Source organism: Nycticebus coucang, chromosome 10 (assembly GCF_027406575.1).
Source record: "Nycticebus coucang isolate mNycCou1 chromosome 10, mNycCou1.pri, whole genome shotgun sequence".
NCBI lineage: Eukaryota > Metazoa > Chordata > Mammalia > Primates > Lorisidae > Nycticebus > Nycticebus coucang.
In genome coordinates this window covers 55708672-55730952 of record NC_069789.1, presented here as the reverse complement: position 1 = coordinate 55730952, position 22281 = coordinate 55708672, and the positions used below count along the sequence as shown (strand labels likewise).

General features: G+C 48.7%; 1 protein-coding gene across 2 annotated transcripts in view; it reads left to right on the top strand.

Moving 5' to 3' along the window:
* RASSF5 (Ras association domain family member 5) overlaps positions 1-22186 on the top strand; it is a 73409-nt gene extending 51223 nt beyond the window's left edge. For both annotated transcript variants that reach the window (XM_053605422.1, XM_053605423.1), the window contains 4 exons: positions 18547-18657; positions 19604-19901; positions 20411-20526; positions 22027-22186. In XM_053605422.1, coding sequence (XP_053461397.1) covers positions 18547-18657; positions 19604-19901; positions 20411-20526; positions 22027-22179 — 678 coding nt within the window. In that variant the 3' untranslated portion in view covers positions 22180-22186. The remainder of the gene's footprint in view (positions 1-18546; positions 18658-19603; positions 19902-20410; positions 20527-22026) is intronic.
* The last annotated feature ends 95 nt before the right edge of the window (positions 22187-22281 follow it).

The window sequence follows — 22281 nt, the reverse complement described above, 5'->3', positions numbered from 1 at the left end:
AAGCTCAACTCTTAGTTCCACTGTCAGAGGAACTGGATCCAGCTCCCCAGCCCAGGAGCTTGAAGGGGAGGGAAATAGGCACAGCCTGAAGGCTGAACTCTCTTCTCTTTTCTGCTCTCGACATGCCAGGTAACCCACACTTGTATACTTTCTCCGCTTCGGTGACTTCCTGTGTGGGGAATCCAGACCTGTCCTTATGCAGGGCCTCAGTTTCCTCTTCTGCATGGCTCTGTCTACCTCTAAAAGAGCATGGGGACCCAGACCTGGCCTGGCATATTCTCAGGAGACTAGAAGACCAGATTATTTCAGGGTCTGGTGGCATCTTCTTCTCTCCCACCCCACCCCAGCTTTAATTTATCACTCCCCAGCCTACCTCCCCATCCCACCTCTCTTCCTACCTCTAGAATGATATTTTATACAGCCTGTTAAAGATCTCAGATACCTGAAATTCAATATGTCCAGAACCAACTCATATCCTTTACCTATAACTGATTTCCCTCCTAGTCCCTGACCTTCAGACCTCAGGGGTCTCCACCTCTTCCCTTTCACCCAGTGTGCCACCGGGGGCTCTACCTCCACACCGTTGCAGAGGTCTGGCCTCTCCTTTCTGTCCACCTGCCCCTGTTCCCCATGTTGGATGTACATAACCTGTCCCTGAGATGCTCCAAGGAGTGACCCAGCTGGTTCCCATCCTGTGTTTCCCCTCTTTGTATCCTGCTTATAGCCACCAGGGACATATTTTTCTGGTGTCCCAAAGTCTTCACAGGCTCCCTTTGCTTCCAGAGTGAAGCCCATGCTGGGTTCCTGCCCTTTGGTACAGCATCAAAAGCCTGAAGTTGGCCAAGTGCAGTGGCTCACACCTGTAATCCTAGCACTCTGAGAGACGGAGGCAGGTGATACTCTGAGCTCATGAGTTCGAGACCAGCCTGAGCCAGAGCGAGACCTCATCTCTAAAAAAAAAGAAAAGAAAAGAAATAGCTGGGCATTGTGGCAGACACCTGTACTCCCAGCTACTTGGGAGGCTTTGGCAAAAGAATCTCTTAAGCCCAAGAGTTTGAGGTTGCTGTGAGCTGTGATGCTACAGCACTCTACTGAGGGCGAGACTCTGTCTCAAAAAACCCCAAAGTCTACAGTACCCGGCCTCCAGCAAATCATTGTGTTTCTGACTTGCCTATAGCACGGAGCACCAGAGGCGTGGGATGCAGAGATAGAAAAGACAGTCTCTGCCTTTTGTGTGACAGACTAGTTACTCTGCTTCCCCATCCATGAAGTATTTGAAGGGGGCCCCAGGGCCGAGGAATGACCTAGAAGTCACTCTCAGCATCTGCCTTGTAGCCACATGGCCTTTATCATAATGTGGCGGCAGCTCTTGACACAGGAGGATGGAGCAGCTGACTCTAGAACTCAAGGGTTTGGACAGGAATTGCCTACAAGTGAGTTGGGGACAGGCTGCCGGCAAACTTATAGGAACAGAGCTGCAGCGGCCACTGGGAGACATGGAGGGAACTAACATAGCCTATGAAAAGCAGAACCTTCTGGAGCTGGAGACCATTAGAAGTCATCACAGTCATTCCCCTGTTTCCAAGCAGGCCTGCACATAACCCGTCATAGGCAGGGAAGGGACGCTGTGTTCACTACCACCACCCTCTTCCAACCCATGTATCAATCCTCCTTTGTCCAGGGTGCTACACAATTGAGACAGACTGGTTGGATCCCTGCTAAGTGTGGGGTTACATTCCTGGGCAAAAAAAAAAAAAGTAGGGAGGGAGGCAGCAAAATGCATATGCCTGGCAGACTGCACTGGCAAGATTGCTCTTGCCACCAAGCCGTGAGGTTGGCACATGCAATGAGTAAAGGGGTTAGCCAAGGGCACCCCAGCCCACACTTGTCCAACTCCAAAGCACGTGCTCTTTCCACCACACACATGTCTTCTTGGGTGACAGTCAAGTTTTAAAAGGCTCTAAGTACGCTCCAATCACCCATCTCAAACTCTGGTGACCTGCCATATGAAACCGTTTTCTTTGTTCAGCCAATTTCCAAATGCTGAAATTCAGGCCACTTTTTTCCTTTTCTCGTCTTGGGAGATCTGGGTTACTGTACTCTATTATTTTCATCATCATATCAGCTTCCCATGCATAAGCCAGCCATTCATTATCCTCCCTAACTCCTGGCTCTCCCCAATGGAAGAGGGGCGTTCAACTGTTTCTCTCTCTGTGACGTGAGTGGCACATGGGAGCTGGGTCTGCAGGGGACTAGCCTTGCATTGGGGAGCATGAAGCAGGTCGTATGCCACAGAACTAAGGTCAAGCACGTCGCCCTCACTGACCAGAACACAGTGGAGAGGCAGTAGGCATTTATAATCTAACACTCAGACGTGGCTGGGAAAGTGTGGGCTCAAGGAGAATGTGTGAGCTGGTGGATCTGGGGAGTTTAGAGCACATTTCCAGTAATACTTTGGGGTTTCCCTTCTCTGTGCTCCCCAAACACAGAGGCCTATCTTAACTCTAATCCCTCATTTTGATGGGCTGTAATTTCTCAACCGGGGACCTCATTGTGTTCCCTGGCACATGATAGGTGCTCAGTGCACGTCGGATAGAGGAGTTGGCTTGAAGCTTCTTTTTTTTTTTTTTGTAGAGACAGAGTCTCACTTTATGGCCCTTGGTAGAGTGCCGTGGCCTCACACAGCTCACAGCAACCTCCAACTCCTGGGCTTAAGCGATTCTCTTGCCTCAGCCTCCCGAGTAGCTGGGACTACAGGCGCCCGCCACAACGCCCGGCTATTTTTGGTTGCAGTTTGGCCGGGGCTGGGTTTGAACCCGTCACCCTCGGTATATGGGGCCGGCGCCTTACCGACTGAACCACAGGCGCTGCCCTGGCTTGAAGCTTCTTTCTCAATAACTGAGAGCTCTGAGTGGCAGGAGGGGACTCCTCAGCGGACACATGAGCAAGCACTTTAGGGCAAGCATTGTGAAAGTTAATCTCAGGACATTTTTTTTTTCCTTGAGACAGAGTCTCACTCTATTGCCCAGGCTAGAGTGCTGTGGCCTCAGCCTATCTCATAGCAACTCAAACTTTTGGGTTCAAGTGATCCTCCTGCCTTAGCCTCCCAAGTAGATGGGACTGTAGGCATTTACCACAATGCCTGACTAATTTTTTTTTTTTTTAGTAGGTATGGGGTCTTGCTCTTATTCAGACTTATCTCAGACTCCTATCCTCAAGAGATCCTCCTTCCTCAGCCTTCCAGAGTGCCAGGGTTACAGGCCTGAGCCTCTGTGCCCATCCATTATTTTTAAATTAAATTAAATTATTTTGAAACAGATTCTTGCTCTGTTACCCCAGAATAGAGTGCTGTGGCATCATAGCTCACTGCAACCTTAAACTCCTAGGCTGAATCCATTCTCCTGCCTCAGCATTCCCAGTAGCTGGGACTATAGGCATGTATCACCACTCCAGACTAATTTTTTTCTATTTTTAGTAGACATGGGGTCTTGCTCTTGCTCAGGCTGATCTCAAACTGGACTATTTTAAAGGGAGGCTTGCTAAGATTCTTTGTATGGAATAAATAAGTGTTGCCAATAACCCTGAAAAGAAAAATCCCACTGAGTGAGCAGAAATGCACGGACAGCTTTCCAAATCCAGAGCAACCCCCTTTGCCCGGTCTGTGATTGTTCAGCTGTTTGTCCTGGGAGATGAGGGTAGGCAGAGCTGGGTCACTAAGCAACTAGGCTCTGGCACCTACTGCCAGGACCCTGCATAGGCGTTCCTCAAGTGCCTCTGAGGAGAGTGGGCATGGGACCCCATGGGAGGAGGTCGGGGAGCTGCTCTGATAGATTTCTTCTGTTTGCTGTTCAGCTTTAGAGGATGGCGGGTTGAGGAAGAAGATACCAACAGACCTTTCATTTGTTTTATTTTCCCAATTTAATTTTGAGTGCATGAAAGATCCTGGTTTGGCAGTCTCAGTACTCTGGGTACCCTCCACTGGCACCCTGAGCCTTCACTCTATGTGACTTCTGGAAGCATGCTCACTGCTGTAGGCCTCACTTCTTCCTTCTGTAAAATGGGAAGACTCACACCCTGCCCACCCCAGTGGAGAGTCACTGTCAAGGTGGACACACCATTTGATTGTGAGAAGCCATGGTGAACTCTGGGGCATAGGATAATAAAGGCCATTTTGGGAAATGGGTTTTGAAATTTTTTGATTGGATTGTGTGGAAGGATATGGTTCTGTTCATAGACAAAGGGGAGGAGCAGGGGGTCTGCTGGCAAATGGTTGGAACCTGTGATAATAATGGCTAATTATCAGGCTTTGAGTGTGTCAAGCGTTGTTCTAAGAGCTTTACGTGCCAAAAAAAGTATACATGTTTTAAAGAAGAAAAATGCTGTATTAAATTTGTAATACTCAAGTCACATTTGCCTTCTGCAATTACATGAGGTGCTCAACATGACTTGTATTCATGTTTTGTTTTGGGTATATATTATTACAACTTTAACATAGTTTTTTTTTCTTTTCTGAAAGTGTGGATACTTTTTGTGGCACTCTCTGTAGACTCAATCCTCACAACAGCTGTATGAGGTAGCTTCATGGGTTGTATCCTTTTAACAGTGAGGAAACTGAGGCAAGAAGGGGGCTAGATAACGTGCCCAGGGTCACACAGGAGTAACTGGCAGATCCAGGAATTGCACCCAAGTGGTCCAGTGCCAGAGCTTCTGACCACTAAGTACACTGCTGCTGCTGTAGCTCTTCCAGAATTCTCCAAGTAGTGGAAGCCCAGCAGCGAGGCCAAAAGGTGCCCACAATTGCACCCATGACAGAGCACTCACTTTGGAGTCATTGAGGGTAGCTCATTTTGCAGGCCATTTAGGAGATAGAGGAAATCAGATGTCCCTGCCTCTGGGCCTTTATGGAATAGTTAGGGAACACAGGTGAACAAGACTCAGAGCTCTAAAGAACCAACTAGGACAAGTTTCAGTGTCACAAATTAGTCCCTGAATACTTGGGTGCCAGGATCACCAGCCTGAGGAAGGGTTAGCAGGGCTAGTAGCACAGTGAGGTGAGGATAACATGTGGGCTGGTAAAAAGGCTGCAATGCTGGCCCCACCCCAGGCTCCAAAGCTGAAGGCAGAGGGGAGCCAGGAAGGGCCTCTCTTCTCTAGTGGGCAGTGTGCACTGGTGTCCTGGCTGCTGGTGCAAGTCCCAAGCCGCCCTTCCCCTCCTAGCTAGCGTGGCCAGTGTGGGTGTGTTGGGTGGGTGCTGGGTACTGGCTTACCACCAGAAACCCTCAGCTCCCATTTGTGGAGCCGAATGCCTGTCCTGCAGTGAACCCAAGCTGGAGCTGAAGCTAGCAGGTGGGTGGGGAGGTGGCTTCCGTAGTCACAGCACCACAGGGGAGCTGGGCTCCTAAAGCCAGCTCTCTCTCAGAGCCTAATGACTCTCCCAGGTTTCACTCTAGAGCTCTCAGAGCATCTGGGATTCCTACAAAGAGCTGAAGAACCCTTTGTTTAAAGCAGTCTCCACTGCAGGAGAGCAAGGAAGTGATTTGGAGGTGGGGGTGGGGATGGATAGCTCTGAGGATGAGCTCTGTAGCTAGCTGCCAGATCTGTGGCCCCAAGAGCACACTGAGGCTATGGCCACATCCATCTCTGTGGGCGCATAGGAGGTTGGAAAGCCATGCATGGCTCCATGAGCTTGCCATGACAAGGTGTCGGGAGAACATCTGAAGCCTGCTGGGAAGTCCCTGCTACCTGAATCTCCTCATGCCTCGGGTTGCTCTAGAATGCAGGAGGTTGGACGAGTTCATCTTGAGGCCCCTTTCAGATCTCTGAGCACAGGCTTCTGTGACCTGATCTCCTTTCTGGGAAGTCGCCTTAAAGGCTCAGAGTAAGCAATCCCAGGCCAGTGGCAGCTCCTCTGAGCTGGCCTGGGCTGCCCAGGTCATTCCTAGTGTTCAGTTTTCAGTGGACCGACCAGGAGGGTGGCTGAGTCCTAGGAAAACAGTCAGTTCCTGGAGGCCTTGGAATAAGGGGGGCTGACTTGCTTAGAAGTGGGATGACTCCTCATTTGCTTTGAATATAGAAAGAAAGGGAAGCTCCCAGCTTTATGCAGACCAGGTAAAACCTCCAGTTGCATGGCCTCAAGGTTTCCCTGCCCTTGGGATCCTCTTTTTATTTGAATTTTACACCTAACATAAAAGTTACCATTTTAACCATTTGTAGGTACAGTGGCACTAAAACATTGTTTTGCAACCATCACCACCGATGCAGCTCTAGAACTTTTTCATCTTTCCCAACTGAAATGCCTTACCAATTACCCAGCAGCTCCCCATTTTCCCCTCCCCCCAGTGCCTGGCAGCCAGCATTCTACTTTCCGTAGCTATTAATTTGACTACTCTGGAAACCCTGTATAAGTAGAATCATACAGTATTTGTCCTTTTGTGACTGGCTTATGTCACTTAGCATAATGTTTTCAAGGTTCATCCATGTTAGAGCGTGTGTCTGAATTTCCTTCCTTTTTGAGGCTGAATAATATTCTGTTATATGTGTGTGTGTGTGCGTGCATATATATACACACACATATATACATATATTTATTTATTTATACTTTACCTTTTGTTCATCTATTCATCCATTGATGAACACTTGGCTTGCTTTTGGCTATTGTGAGTAATGCTGCTGGGAACACAGGTGTTCAAATATCTGTTTGAGTCTCTGCTTTCAGTTCTGTGACCCATTCCAGAAGTGGAATTGCTAGATCATATGGTAATTTTTTAAGAAATCAACCTACTATTTTCCACAGTGGCTGCACCATATTATGTTCCCACCAGCAATGCACAGGGGCTAATGGCTCCACATCCATGCCGATGCTTTATTTTCTGTCGTTACTGTTTTTAATAATAGCCATTCTAATTAACACGAAGTGCTAGCTCATTGTGGTTTTGATTTGCATTTCCCTAATGACTAGTGACGTTGAGCATCTTTTCAGGTGCTTACTGACCATTTATAGATCTTCTCTGGAGAAATGTCTGTGCATGCCCCTTGTCCATATTTTAATCAGGTTGTTTATTTTTTCATTGGTGCATTGCAGAAATTTTTTTTGTATATAATCTGAATATCAATCCCTTATGTGATTTGTAATGTAATCTTCTGAAAGAGCTGAGTCTAACCTTAGCAAAGACTGGGGGGCCTGAGGGACAGGGTATTGGGACTCATTTGCTCCCCTAACCATCATCTGTTCCTAATTCAGTTCACCGTACTCTGATCCCTGGTGGGCCAGAGACATAAAGATGGAAAAGATGACAGTGGTGGAGCTTGGGGTGCTCATGTTCTAATGGGGGAGACAGGCTTGTACAAGTAACACTAATATCCAGAGGATGAAATCAGTGCTGGAATAATTGGGTTCATGTCAGTCAATGTTGTTGGAAAGTCCATTAATTCAGATAAAAGCAAGTATCCAAAAGGACATTTTGTCAGTTGCAGGGGCGGGGGGCATATTCTGTCAGATGAAGAAGAGAAAGACTTCCCAGGCTGAACGGTCAAACTGAGAGCTCAGGGAGCTGAAAGGAGGCTGACCTAGGTAAGGTTGAATGAAGGACAGGGATATAGCTGGAAACCCAGTGAGGAAAACTAACCTGAAGAGTGACCTGCTAGAAACTCTTCATGGCATGAGAAAATGCCCTGAGGGAGCATTTCTGTGACCATCGCAGAATGGGTGTTACCCTATTCTGCCTGGATTCATACTTTAGACCTTAGAGCTGCAAACAGGGGCTTCCTGAAGACCCAGAGGAGAGGAGAATGGAAATGGAAGGAGTTTGGGTCACTTACCCTCAGAAATAGAGAACAGAAGTCATGTCTGATGTTTACTGATTGTCTCAGAATTAAATAGGTCCATGGACCAAGAATCTTACAAGATAATGGAACATTTTAATTTCCCTACATTTGTTTTGGGATTTGAGGTAGGGATGTGTGTGTGTTTTCTTACTACTTTGTGTTTTATACAATTCATTAAGTAAATGTTTAATGAGCCCCTCTTGTATGTTCTGAGGACTACCTCAGTCAAAGAAACTCAGACAAAGTTCCTGCCCAGAAGGCACTTCCATCTGGATCAAACTTCAGGGATGGTGCTTATCTTCAGAGGCAGCCACCAAACTTCACCTTGGGGTATGTGTTGGGGGAGCAGATCAGAAAAACCTCCAGGATTGAGTGTAGCTTAGCAGAGGATGGAAGAGCACAAAGCGTCCCTGTGACCTGCAGCAGAGAGGAAAAGAGAGGAAGGGAGGTCCTCTAGACCTGAGTGGAGATGTCCCTGGGGCTGGGGTAACAGATGTTTGAGACACTATGTTGCCCTCAGTAGAGTGTTGTGGCATCACAGCTTGCAGCAACCTCAGACTCTTGGGCTTAAGTGATTCTCTTGCCTCAGCCTCCCAAGTAGCTGGGACTACAGGAGGCACCCCCACAACGCCCGGCTACTTTTTTGTTGTAGTTGTCATTGTTGTTTAGCAGGACCAGGCCAGGTTTGAACCCGCCAGCCCCGGTATATGTGGTTGGTGCCCTAACCTCTGAGCTATGGGCACGGAGCCAAAAATAAAATCTTTATCTCAGTGAGATTGACTTGCTCAAGTTCACAGAAGACCAAGGGTATGGCCAGCACAAGATACCTGTGGCCCTACATGCAAGGCAGCATAGTCTAGTGGTTAAGAGGAGGGACCCTGGGTAGTAAGGGTACCTGCCTTGTTGAGTTATTTAGGGGATTAAATCAGACCTGATTGTGAAGCCCTCAGGGGAATGCCTGGCTGTTGGCAATTTTTATTATAACAAGGCACTGCAGGGCTTGAACCTAGCTCCAAGGCTCCCCGCATGGACTGCTGTTCCCTTATCCTGACTCATGCTAGGTGAGCTGCTCCTGTGCATAGACTGAGATGGCCACCTCCAAGAGTGACCCTGTGCCAGTGCCCTGGGGTATGGTGGCACCCTGGGGAGTCTGCTGGAATGACTGACCTTCAACACAGGAAGTTGATCTGGGTGGCCTGAAGCCCAGGTTATGCTGTGCTTGCTCTGGTGTGCTATAGTGCACTCGCCTCTGTCTTCCCTTCTAGATAATCTGTGGGCTCCCAAGGCCAGTGACCACACCCGGTCTGTTTCATCTCCCATGGTGCTTTTCAAAGTCCTCAGGCATAGGCAGTTCATTCAGTTTCTGTTGACTGTCGACATTGACCATCTGCTCTATATTTTTGTCTTTTGGGATTTCAGGCTCTTTCCTTTCCTAACAACCCAAGTCTTTTCTCCTGCTCTTCTGCTACAGCCTACCAGAGCTGCTCCTGTGGACAGCTCCACACTGAAGCCTTGCTCTGCAGCGAAGAACCTAGTGGAGAACACACTTTAAGAGTTTGCAACCCTTGTATTTTGAGGACAATGGACAGCTCTGTAGAGGGACCTGTGGGAATCAACCCCTTCACTGCCATAGGTGGGACTAGGGAATCCACTCTAGGACATAGGCCCTTTAGGACCTGGAAGGGGACCATGGGCCTCTAGCAAGGCTCCATGGGGCTTCCCCTTTCCCTTCTGCTTGAGATCATTGCAAAGGGACCGGTGACCCTTGAATGTGGTATGGACATTGAACAGGGCATTTCAAACCCAGCCCACACAGACAGTGTCTGCTCCGTGCCTTCAAGGTTCCCATTTAGGGTAGGCCCAACAGAAACATCAGGTATGTGAAGTGTGGAAGGTACTTGCAGCTGGTCATTCTACAAGAGGTACCAGAAACTCTCCTCTGACTCAGGCCTGGAGATGGCTGTCACCCAAGGGGTGAAATAATTGCTTCTCACAGATTTGCTAAGAGCTGAGAAAGAGGAAATGTGGTAAAGGCTCAAGGCTTCCGGAGTATTTTTTGTCTTGTTTTCTCAAGTTGTCTGAGTTAAGAAGGTGTAGACTTACTTGAGCATGGCTAAGATGGAGTCTTGGTGACAAGCAGAGAAAGCAGGGAGTGAGCAGTGAGAAGAGTAAAGCTTATGGCTTAGAAATGTCCTTAGGTGATTGTTAGACCAGGCATTCCTGCTGCAATTCGAAGGTGCCCAGTAGCCTCCAGGAGGTCCCTATCCCCACACCCCATTCTCCGAAATAGAAGAGGAAGCAGTGATGAAAAAACTACCCTATCTTCTGTGGAAGATCTTAGTACTGCAAAGGGGCCTTAGGCCTTTTCTAGTCTCACTTCATGATTTCACAGATAAGGAAAATGCGGCCTCTGAGAAGGGAAGTGACTTGCTGAAAGTCATAGGTTATTTGATGGCCTTTGGCATCAGGCCCAGGGGGTACAGGACAGTGAGGTGCTCCTAGACCTGGTTCTCTGGTGTCCATGGCCCATAGTGGGCTCTGGGCTGGAAGTCACTTAGGCTGGCCTGCCCTCCCCTGCCACCCAATCGCAAGATAATTCTGACACCTCCTTGAGGTCAGCCTAGTAGATAGCCAAGCCCCACAGGCATGCCAAAGGAAGTTAAGCGTCAGACTCATTTCTGTCTTCTTGCAGGGAGCATCTAACTAGGGAGATGGATTAACATGAGTGAAACAATCATTAAACAATAAAAAGCAGCTTATAATGAGATGTCAAATGTACCCATACAGGCTCTGAAGTAGGTCCTTGCAGTATGGTGGACTTTTTTATTATTTTTTTTCAGTATGGGTTTAACAGTATAAAGCAGCTGCAGAGACTTGTAACACGTGATAATTTGCAGTTTTGCTGCAATAGAAATCTGAGGCTTTGGGGCCATGGGGCTGGTGTTTGGGAGTGAGTCTCTAAGTCAGGGAGTGAGCCTAGGCACCCACCTGCATCCCTGCCCCAGCCAGCTTTCTACCTGCTCCTTGGAGAATGGAGAGTCAGCAGGACTCTAGTGATGTGACCAAGCCTTTGTATACTTGTGAAAAATGTTCATTAAGGGGCGGTGCCTGTGGCTCAAAGGAGTAGGGCGCCGGCTCCATATACCAGAGGTGGCAGGTTCAAACCTGGCCCGGCCCAAAACTGCAAAAAAAAAAAAAAGAAAAGAAAAATGTCCATTAAGTGAGAGTGAAGTTACAAAGGCCTATTAACTGGTGTTGTGAGGAAATACAGGAAGTACGATTCAGGAAAAAGGAAGGGATGAGGGCAAAACCATGTACACCTCTCTTCATTTGGGAATCGGGATCTGATACATTAGGAGAGCAGGGGAGATTACGATGGGGAAGAGAAATTTTATTGGGAAACTACATGGAAAAAATGGAACAAGGGGAAATGAGGAGTATGTATTCTGGTACGTACTCTAGGCTGCACGAACAACAGCGAAGAGCAAATCACTGCCCGCAGGCCGGATTCCATAAGTAGAATTTGATTGGAACATAGCCACAGCCCTCCAGTGGCTGCCTTGTGCTCCGATGGCAGAGTGGAATAGTTGCAACAGACTGAATGGCCTGCAGAGCCTGAAATATTTTACTATCTAGTCCTTTACAGAGAAAGTTTGGCAGTCCTTGGAGTAGAGAAAGGAAAGAACTCTGAGGGCATGGGGGCTCGTCTACAATATGTGTTCAAGTAAATTGAGAAATGAGACAGGTCTTTGTCCTTCTGGGGTGACAGTAACACTACATGCCTTTGGTGTGTTTGATTAGTTTTGAAACTACTTTCCATGCCCACTATGTCATTGGAGTTTGCCTTTGCATGAATCCTATGAGGAAAAGGATTTTTATCACAAATTTATAGGTGGAGAAACTGTGGTGTAAAGAGGTTATCTGACTTCTTCAAGATCACACAAAGTCAGAAGGCAAACACACACTTGGGTTCGTCCTGCACAATATATAAAGCCCCTACTATGTGTCAAGTTGTAACCAGGCTCTGGGATGCCTTGGTGGACAAGACAGGTGAGTGAGTTCTCTTCCAGAACTCACTCTAATTGAAACACAAGGCTTACTACTCTGTAACTCCTAGGAGTAAATAAGACCTTCCCCCACCACCACCACCATAGGGAATGGCGGACCATGGAAGGTTCTTGAGTGGGTATTTACTATCTACCTCATGCTCAGTGCTATCGAGCATGAGAAGAAATAGAAATATGCTGGGCATGGTGGCATGCACCTATAATCCCAACTCTTCTGGAGGCAGAGGCAGGAGGTTTACTTGAGGCCAGGATTCTGAAGCTGTAGTTCACTATGATCAAGTTGGCGAATAGCAACTCTACTCCAGCCTGGGCAACATACCAAGACCTTATCTCTTAAAAAAAAGAAAAGAGAAGGACATATGATGTAATTCATTAAAAGCTTCATTGTAGGGGCGGTGCCTGTGGCTCAGTCGGTAAGACGCCAGCCCCATATACCGAGGGTGGCGGGTTCAAACCCAGCCCCGGCCAAACTGCAACCAAAAAATAGCCGGGCGTTGTGGCGGGCGCCTGTGGTCCCAGCTACTTGGGAGGCTGAGGCAAGAGAATCGCTGAAGCCCAGGAGTTGGAGGTTGCTGTGAGCTGTGTGAGGCCACGGCACTCTACCCAGGGTAATAAAGTAAGACTCTGTCTCTACAAAAAAAAAAAAAGCTTCATTGTTGGAAAGAAAAATTAAAAGATCTACTGGGAGGGTCTTATAACTAGATGCATATTTAAGTACTAGACAGTATAATGTTAACTTTAGATATAGGTTAGTTTTAACCTTACTGTGGCTTAGTTTCCTCTACTGTAAAATGGACCTGATAATTGTTATCTTTTGTCATAAATTTGTTTTTTTTTATTTTTTTATTTTTAATTTTAATTTTTTTTTTTTTTATTGTTGGGGATTCATTGAGGGTACGATAAACCAGGTTACACTGATTGCATTTGTTAGGTAAAGTCCCTCTTGCAATCATGTCTTGCCCCCAGAAGGTGTGGCACACACCGAGGCCCCGCCCTCTCTCTCCTTCCCTCTCTCTGCTTTTCCTTTCCCCCCATGACCTTAATTGTCATTAATTGTCCTCATATCAAAATTGAGTACATAGGATTCATGCTTCTCCATTCTTGTGATGCTTTACTAAGAATAATGTCTTCCACGTCCATCCAGGTTAATACGAAGGATGTAAAGTCTCCATTTTTTTTAATGGCTGAATAGTATTCCATGGTATACATATACCACAGCTTGTTAATCCATTCCTGGGTTGGTGGGCATTTAGGCTTGTCATAAATTTGAAGTGACCTAATACATGGTAGGTGAGTAGAATAGCGCATGACCCATAATTAGATGTAATGAAGGATTATCATCATCATTATTGTCATTGTCATTCAGGGCTCGGGTCATCAGAGAAGTCTTAATAGGGCACTTGATATGGTGAAGTGCCTGGCAGGAAGAAGAGGCTAAGTTTAAAAGGGAGAGTGAAATTTTTAGCAAAAAATGAGGCGGTAAGGGTATGATGCACGTTGTCCTCAGCCCACTCCTCACCCTGGGGTCCCTTCTTGGCTGTAGCATTCCTGCGACACTAGAAGCCAAAAGACTGACTCAGATCTTCTCCTTCTCAGAGTGTTGGGCGCACCTGGTGACCAAAATTAAGACTTTATGTATGTCATTGGTTAGAATGCAGAATTAGCTAGTGTTAATAGAATAAAGAGAACCTCAACAAAGGTTCTGCCATAGGGCAAATCAGCTCTGTGATAGGGCCCAGACTAGTGGGGGTGGGGGGCGAGTCCTCCTTATTTTGCTAAGAATGTATTAATAGAAACATCAGAGAATGGGCGGCGCCTGTGGCTCAGTGAGTAGGGCACCGGCCCCATATACTGAGGGTGGTGGGTTCAAAACCGCTCCCGGCCAAATGGCAACAAAAAAATAGTCAGGTGTTGTGGCGGGCGCCTGTAGTCCCAGCTACTTGGGAGACTGAGGCAGGAGAATCGCTTGAGCCCAGGAGTAGGAGGTTGCTGTGAGCTGTGTTGCCACAACACTCTACTGAGGGCAACATAGTGTGACTCTGTCTCAAAAAAGAAAGAAAGAAAAGAAAAGAAACATCAGAGAATGGCTCAGGGGAAGGGCATCTCTGCTGTGACCCCAGCACTCAGCCTCTTCACTTGGCTGTACCCCAATAACCTCGAGAGCTAAAAGAGGACACAGCCATTTTCCATGCCTTAGCACATGTGAGCACAAACCTATTTTTCACCAGTGCCCTGAACATGCTGGGTGCATTGGGAACAGCTCAGCCATCTGCCACCAATGCCAGAGGCTTAATCAGAGCAGAATTTCCTGCCATATGCACTGAGATGTGTAAACCCCCCAGGAGAGACACCTCACAGGCCAATGCCTATGTTTATCAAATCATGAGGGTTTTCCCATCTGTCTCTATCTTGAGTCACCTCAAGGGACAACTCTGTTTTTGGTTTTCTTCTGTGTACCCATGGACAGAGACAAATATTTCACTTTGAGGACCTGAGAGTCTGACAGGTAAACAGAAAATGAGGTCTTTATCTCAGCCTTGGAGGATCACTATGTTATCAATCTTGTTCAGACCACAGATACTGCCTTTTAAGTAAACCTTTGGGGCAGTATGCATTTATTGGCACCAAAACGTTAAATCTGTAGGTAGATGGGGGACTCTTGAGGTCTGGAATTGTGAAGGGTCTATGTCAGTTCTTCCTAAACACTGTTGCACATTAGAATCAACTGAGAGATTTTAAAAATTCCTATACCCAGGCTGTAGCTCAGACCGATTAAATCAGAATGTCCAAGGATAAAGCCCTGGTAGCCATGCTTCTCGAGGTCCCCCAGATGATCCCTGGGCAGCCAAGTTTAAGAACCACTGGTCTAGATTCTACACCACCTCCTGGGTAGGAAAAGGATCAGTGAGACCTCATGCCTGTGGCTTGCTGGCTGGTCACCTGGCCTACTTTGTGAGGTGATTCATTCAGTCTGTGGGTCAGACCTTGTCTGCCAGATTTGATGTGAGCAGCTGCCATCCCAGACCTGAGTGCTGACATTCTAAGGTACATGGGGCTCCTGGTGCTCCCAGATGGGCTCCCCACCCCCATGCAGAGGGCCAGGCTTCAGAATGGTGAAGTCAGAGCCGCTGGCTTCTGCGTCAGTCCTGGATGGCAGGGGTGCCCACAGTCACTTGCGTCACTTCCCCATGTTTGTGGTGGCGAAAAAAGAGAATAGATGGGTTTATCTGCTAAAGAAAAAGAGAACGGGAAGAAAAATAAACCTTAGGCTAAAGCGGCTCTAATTCTCACTGTATTCAAAACCAGCACAATACGGGTGCCTTTTCCTACAGGGAAATGGCTGTAACTCTGTTAGAAACTATGAGAGGAGCTCTTTCAGGAGCTTCTAGACTTTTCTTTCTATCATTTAACTTTTTTTGTAGATGAGAATGAGAAACTATGAACCCCTGAGGAGCAACAGCCTACTTCTTCAGAGACAAACAGTGGAGTGTACGAGAGTGACCAGCCTGCCTTTCTGACTGGCAGCTCTCAGAGGGAAGGGATGGCAGCGCCAGGGCCATCTGGTCCCATAGAGATGTGCCCAGCTGGTGGGCACCCAGGGTGGGGAGCTTCAGGAGCTGACTGAAGCACGAGAGACTCCATTTTGAGGGTCCCTAGGTTAATGGCTGACAGTGAATAAAGACAGTCTGTGGGGTTCACACCACTTGTTACTCACCTCAGGCAAACAGGAGATGTGCAGAGACTGCTTCCCCCTGGGTGGCCCTTCACAGAATCAAGGCCCAGTCCCAGAGAGCTGAGCAGGCACACAGGAAGAGGGTGGGCCCTGCCTCCTGGAGGCTGCATCCCACTGCAAAGGTTAGAAGTCCCTCCCTGCCATCTTCCCAGGTGACACAGAGCCTCTGGGTCCTAACCCACTGATCAGATCCATCCTGGATGAGCGTTTCACAGGCTGGGTAATCACAGGCCTTGGTTTAGCAGCTGCTCATCCCAGTCCTGCAGCATGGAGTTTTAGTGGTCATGGTGGGAGTGGTGGGCCAGTCCGTTCAGCAGAAGAGGCCATCCCAGGGCGGCACATGGTCAGTTGAGAACATGGGCTCCAGCCCGTAGATGGACTTGGTTCTAGTCCCAATTCAGTCACTTACTAGCAGTGATGCCACAGACATATTTTTTCTTTGTTTCTTTTCTCTTCTTTCTTCCTTCCTTTTTTTTTTTTCCTTAGAGGCAGGGACTCACTGTCACCCAGGCTAGAATGCAGTGTGGCATCATCATAGCTCACTGAAGCTTCAAACTCCTGGGCTTAAATGATCCTCCCACCTCAGCCTCCTGAATCTGATCAGCCTCCTGAATCTGACTACAGGAGTACACCACCATGTCCAGCTGATTTTTCTTATTTTTTTGTAGAGATAAGATTTTGCTCAGGCTGGTCTCAAATTCCTGGCCACAAGTGATCCTCCATTTTTGGCCTCCCAAAGTGTTGGGATTATAGGCATGAGCCACTATGCCCAGCCTGGCATGTTAATTAACCTCTCTGAAGTTATTTTTGTAATCTGTAAAATAGGAATAACATTGGTAGTGCATAAGAGAAGGTATGTGAAAGCACCCAGCACAGTGCTGGTATGAGTGGGAGATCAGGAGCCCTGGAGCAAGAGTCCAGAGGGAACAGACAAGCCATGGGAAGATGCTATGATGAGAAAGGATGTTGGCTCCCCTCTACGCTGAGGGGTGGAGGGTGAGAGGCTGGAGCCACGCCCAGGCCTGGCCACGTCAGTTCCTCTCGGCCACCAGAGCCTGACACTGCTTAGGGTCTGTGGGATTAGAAAGTGGGAGGAGGAAGTGATGGCATATTCTTCAGCATGACAGGTCTCCCACAGACAGGCTTGCTAAAGGGGGGAGGGTCAGGCCTGAGGTCTGTTGTGGGTGCCCCGCTGTGTTTCACTGGGTGGTGTGTAAGGCTAGGGTAGCTGTGGAATTCTCCAGCCAAACCCACACACCCAAAGGACGGTGTCACATGGTGTCAGAGTCATCCCTCTTTGGGCCTCAGTTTCCTTGTTTGCCAAGGGAGAATCCTGAGTCTGCTAGGTTTCTAAGATCAGTCATATTCCCAGTGGGTTTGGCCAGCCTCTTCCAGCACCCTCAGACACACAGGATGTGTGAAGATAAACCCTGGTAGTGGATGCCAGTGAACTCTGCGAAATCCAGGGAGCTGACTGAAAGGCAAAGTAGCTTAGACCCCAGAGTTCACCCCTGTACTCCCTCTCCTCCCTTCTTCCTGTTCCTTGGGTGTGAGAGGAAGAAGGCATCAGGGAATGAATGAGAAGAATGGGTGAACGAACGTATGAGAAGAATGAATCCTGGTGTTGGAGGGAGGCCAGCCGTTTGTCTTCAGTTCTGTACATGCTGACTGTAGGGCGTTAGGCAAATGGCTGAACTCCTCTTAGTATTGGTGGTCTCACCTGCAAAATGGGGGTTATAAGCTATCTTGGAGAGTTTTGGTTTTTGAGAAGTAAATGAAATAGTGTTTGCCAAGTACCTGGTGGAGGAGGTGCTGAGTCAATGCTGGTTGTCCCTATGGCCCAGTAGAAGAGGTTTATCTCCTCATTCCTACCAGTTTACTCATTTATTGACTAATAGACATTTCCTTCTTTATTATTATTATTAAATTTTTTTTTGTGTGGTTTTTGGCCGGGGCTGGGTTTGAACCCGCCACCTCCGGCATATGGGACCGGCACCCTACTCTTTGAGCCACAGGCGCTGCCCCCTATTATTATTATTATTTTTAATAAGACAGAGTTTCACTCTATCACCCAGGCCAGCTAGAGTGCTGTGGTATCAGCCTAGCTCACAACAACCTCAAACTCCTGGGCTCAAGCCATCCTCCTGCCTCAGTCTCCTGAGTAGCTGGGAATACAGGTGCCTGCCGTGACGCCCAGCTAATTTTTCTATTTTTAATAGAGATGAGGTCTCGATCTTGCTCAGGCTGATCTCAAACTGCTGAACTCAAGCAATCCACCTGCCCCGGCCTCCCAGAGTGCTAGGATTACAGGCGTGAGCCACCACGCCCAGCCGACATTTACTTCTTATTTACAAAGCACTGTGTATAATATGGGGCCTGAACTGGTGTCTGTGTGATCTTGGTCCTTTGGGTCTGGGGAAGATCTCGTCTTTTCCATTAGTGTATACCAGCGTCACCTATACACCTAACAGCACTGCCTTTGTTGTTACTTCCTGGAGGAAACAGACCATGGCTTGCATTTAGATTCACCACAGCTTGCATCTCCAATGGCATCTAAGCATAGTTTCCAAAGCAACCCCACATAAGCAAATGCAGCTCTGTTCATTGACCCGAGCTATGGTCAGTGCATGTGTGCCAGATGCTTTCTCATTGGTCTCAAGACAGACCTGTGGGGTAGGTATTGCTCCATTTCACAAGTGAGGAAGCTGAGGCTGAGAGGTGAGTTACTTCCCTAGGAGTGGCCAGCTAGGCAGTGGTGCAGCTGGGATTTGGCCTCCCACTGTCTCACCCTGCCATTGGTTTCAGCGTGTGGGGCTGACGCTCAATTCCTCATGGTTGCACAGGCCTTTGGGAGCACGTGGATGTTCCCCTCCTCATCCTGAGAACCACTGCACACCACCCTCTCTCCTGTGTCTGTTCCAGATTGTCTGTAAGCCTGTGGAGGAGCCATGGTGCCCACCCACGCTCCAGGAGATCAAGCAGAAGATAGATAGCTATAACACGCGGGAGAAGAACTGCCTGGGCATGAAGCTGGTGAGCGGCCTCCCTCCTTGACCCCTCTGGCTGGCTCCTGTGCTCTCCTTCCGGGTTCTGTGGCGACTCCTGGCGGGTCCCTTTCTGGCCTTCAGAGGCCTTAGAGGTCATGGAGGGCTGAGAGCCTGGGCCACCAGCAGCCTCCAAGTGCTTTAGAGAAATAGAATGGGCTTCAGAATAAGAACCAGATCCAATCTCTGGCCCTTCCGCTGTATTGCAGGTGAATTTGGGAAACTGTCTTTACTTCTCTGAGCTTGAATGTAAACTAAAATATTAAATAATATATTGCTTGGTCCCCAGGGAGCCCTTGACATGGGGAATTCACAGCTCCCCTGCCTCCCTCTTGGATTGTGCAATGCTCAGAGAGGGGAGGGCACTCAGCTTAGCACCCAGCTGGGAAAGGCCACCCTCGGTGGGGAGGGGAGAAGGTAGAAGGCTGCCCCCTGCTGGTGGCTGGCAACAACTGGCTCTTTTGTGCTTCAGCCAGATGGGACCAGAAAACCCAGTCTTAAAGGCTGTGGTCTTTTATACAGATATGCAGGAGGGAAGCCAGTGGGCTGGTTCTCCAAGGGCCTATAGAACCTTCCTGCTTCTGCCTGGTTCAGAGGTGCAAACTAGAGGGCCACTTCCTCTTAGAGTGGGGACTTGCTAAAGGCAATCAGTGTCTGCCTGCTGGCAGGATTCGGGACAGCCAGCCTGAACCTCTTGAGAGGGAAAGCCACTGCAATCCCACAAGTCCTCTCTGGTGGCTGGATACAGTGGGCCTCGCCTTACCCACAGTGGGGAAATGTATCTGTGCTCTCCAGCATTCCCAGGTCAGCAGAAGCAGGAAGGAACTCATGGAGACAGGTGGGTGCTAACTGGGGTAACAGCCTAGAGTGGCAAATACGATAGCACAAGACAGACCTTCCTGATGCCATACAATGTTCCCCCTACACACCGGCAGAGTGAAGACGGCACCTACACGGGTTTCATCAAAGTGCATTTGAAACTTCAGCGGCCAGTGACAGTGCCAGCTGGGATCCGGCCCCAGTCTATCTATGATGCCATCAAGGAAGTGAACCTGGCGGCCACCACTGACAAGCGGACGTCCTTCTACCTGCCACTTGATGCCATTAAGCAGCTCCACATCAGCAGCACTACCACGGTCAGTGAGGTCATCCAGGGGCTGCTCAAGAAGTTCATGGTCGTGGACAATCCTCAGAAATTTGCACTTTTTAAGCGGACACACAAGGATGGGCAAGGTATGAGCGAGATTCCCAACCATCTCTGTCCATGCCACTTTCCAAAACCCTGCCAGCCTTGGGTGGGAGGAGCGGGCTTCTGCTGTGCCCTGGAGGTCCAGCCATCCACATGGTACTCAGATCTGTGGAAAAGTCACACCTGGAGGACTCTGGGCAGGAAGACGAGCAGCAAGCTTGACAGGGCACCTCATGCCACTCATTGTACCCCTACTGTGTGTGTGACCTCAGGAAAACCACATCCTGGGTTCCCACGTCCTGATCTGTACAATGGGAGGAATCCACCCACCACTTCTAATCTTTTAGATGATATGAATGGAAACATGCTTCAGGCTCTGAGCAGACATGCAAGATAAAAGGTTATCACCCCATTTACTCTTGTAAGGTTCAGTTCATGAGGTTGGAAGGACCATGAATGTGTCTGCTTCCAGTTAGACGTACCCCACCTCAGTGCTTCCTGCCGTCCCCTGTCCTTTCCTGAGATGAACCCCTGACCCCCTCTTGCTTTGCAGTGCTCTTCCAGAAGCTCTCCATTGCTGACTGCCCCCTCTACCTGCGCCTGCTCGCTGGGCCCGATACTGATGTGCTCAGCTTTGTACTAAAGGAGAACGAAACTGGAGAGGTGGAGGTAAGTTAGCGCACCCTGGGTGGATGCAGGTGGGTGTTGTCTTAACTACCCAGGGTAGGTGGGGGCTACACAGCATCAGGAAAATGGCTGCTGAGAAAGTGGACTGGGCATGAGCGTTGGGCCCCTGGTTCATCATCTCAGCAGGATTGTAAGTACCTTGGGGTGGCAAGTCAGGGCCTGTGTTTGGCCAGGCCTATGGCAAGAAAGGATTTCCTGTGCTTTGTTTCTGAAAACTGAGGGTGGAGGGGGAGCAAGAAATTCCCTGTGTTCAGGCCCAGGCTGTTTTTGCTCCAGGATGGCCTGAGGCCCAGTAAGCTCCATGCCAGCACTTCACTGGGAATAGACATTTTTGAGCCATCTGTCTGTCCCTTGTTCTTAAGTACTCCCCTCCTTCCGCCTAGGGGGGGCTAACCTTCCGCCTAGGGGGGGCTAACCAGGGTCCAGCCTTGTCCTGAGACTTGGCTTGTGTTCCCTGTGGCCTGGGAGTAGTGACTAAGAGCAGGGGAGGGTGTCCGTGTTCAGTGGAAGCCTAGGGCTTTGAGGAGCAGAGTCTTGGGGTCATTGTGGAAACTGGGGGATCTAGGCAGTTGGGACTCAGCTCCTTCTTACATAAACAAGAAGAGCTCTGTCTTCCATCTGCTTTATATATTGGCACCTGGCAAAGATTGTTTGGAAAAAGCATTCCACTGAGTGTTTGGACACTGCTGCCCTGTGGAAAGTTCACAGACCTGGAAGTTTGAGACCTGGGTTCTAGTTCCAGTTCTGCTATGTAAACTCTGTGATCATGGTTATGCCACCTTCCTTCTGTGGACTGCAGTTTTCTCATTTATCCAGTGTGGGGGGAAAAAACTAGATAAACACTAACTCTTCTGTGTTCAGAGAGTAGGAGACCCAGTCATTGGCCCCATGGGGCCTCTGTTCCTGGGTTAGCCTTAGAGAAGTTAGACTTGCCCTCTGCCCTGACAGGCAGGCCTGAGCCACCCAGGTTCTCATGATCAGCTCTCCCAGCCATGGGAGGTAGATACCCCAATTCCATGGAGATAAGAAAGGGGGCTGAGAAGGGTGGAGTCATGTGCTCCGAGGTCACTTGGCTGGTGAGAGGTGGGAGTCAAGCCAAACCCGGGTCTCCTGAGACCGAGTCCTGCTTTCCTTCCCCTATCTCGTGAGGGTCTGCATGCTGGGAGCCTGTGGTGATTCCAGTATCTCTGTTAAGATCTCAGCTGCTACACAAAAACTTAAAATTATTGATTCACCAAATAAAAACGTAGTTCGTGGACTGGCAACTCTTGGTCACGAAATGCCAGGAATTGGGATTTTGTCGCTGGTATGACAGACATGTAAAACCCAAGCTTTGTTCACTGCACCTGCTGATCAGGTGGCAAACTGTGTGACTCTGTGTGTGAAGTGTAGGGAGGGGCAGGAGCAGGCTCCGTGGACCATTGCCACTTCTAACCTGTCTCCTCTTCTGTTTCTCTCTTCCATTTCCCTGTCACCTCACAGTGGGATGCCTTCTCTATCCCTGAACTCCAGAACTTCCTCACAATCCTGGAGAAGGAGGAGCAGGACAAAATCCAGCAAGTGCAGAAGAAGTATGACAAGTTTAGGCAGAAACTGGAGGAGGCCCTAAGAGAATCCCAGGGCAAACCCGGGTAACCGGTCCTGCTTCCTCTCCTCTCAATGATCTCAGATTTATTTTTATTATTATTATTTTGCAACAGACACTTTTTTCTCAGGACACCTCTAGTGGGTACATTT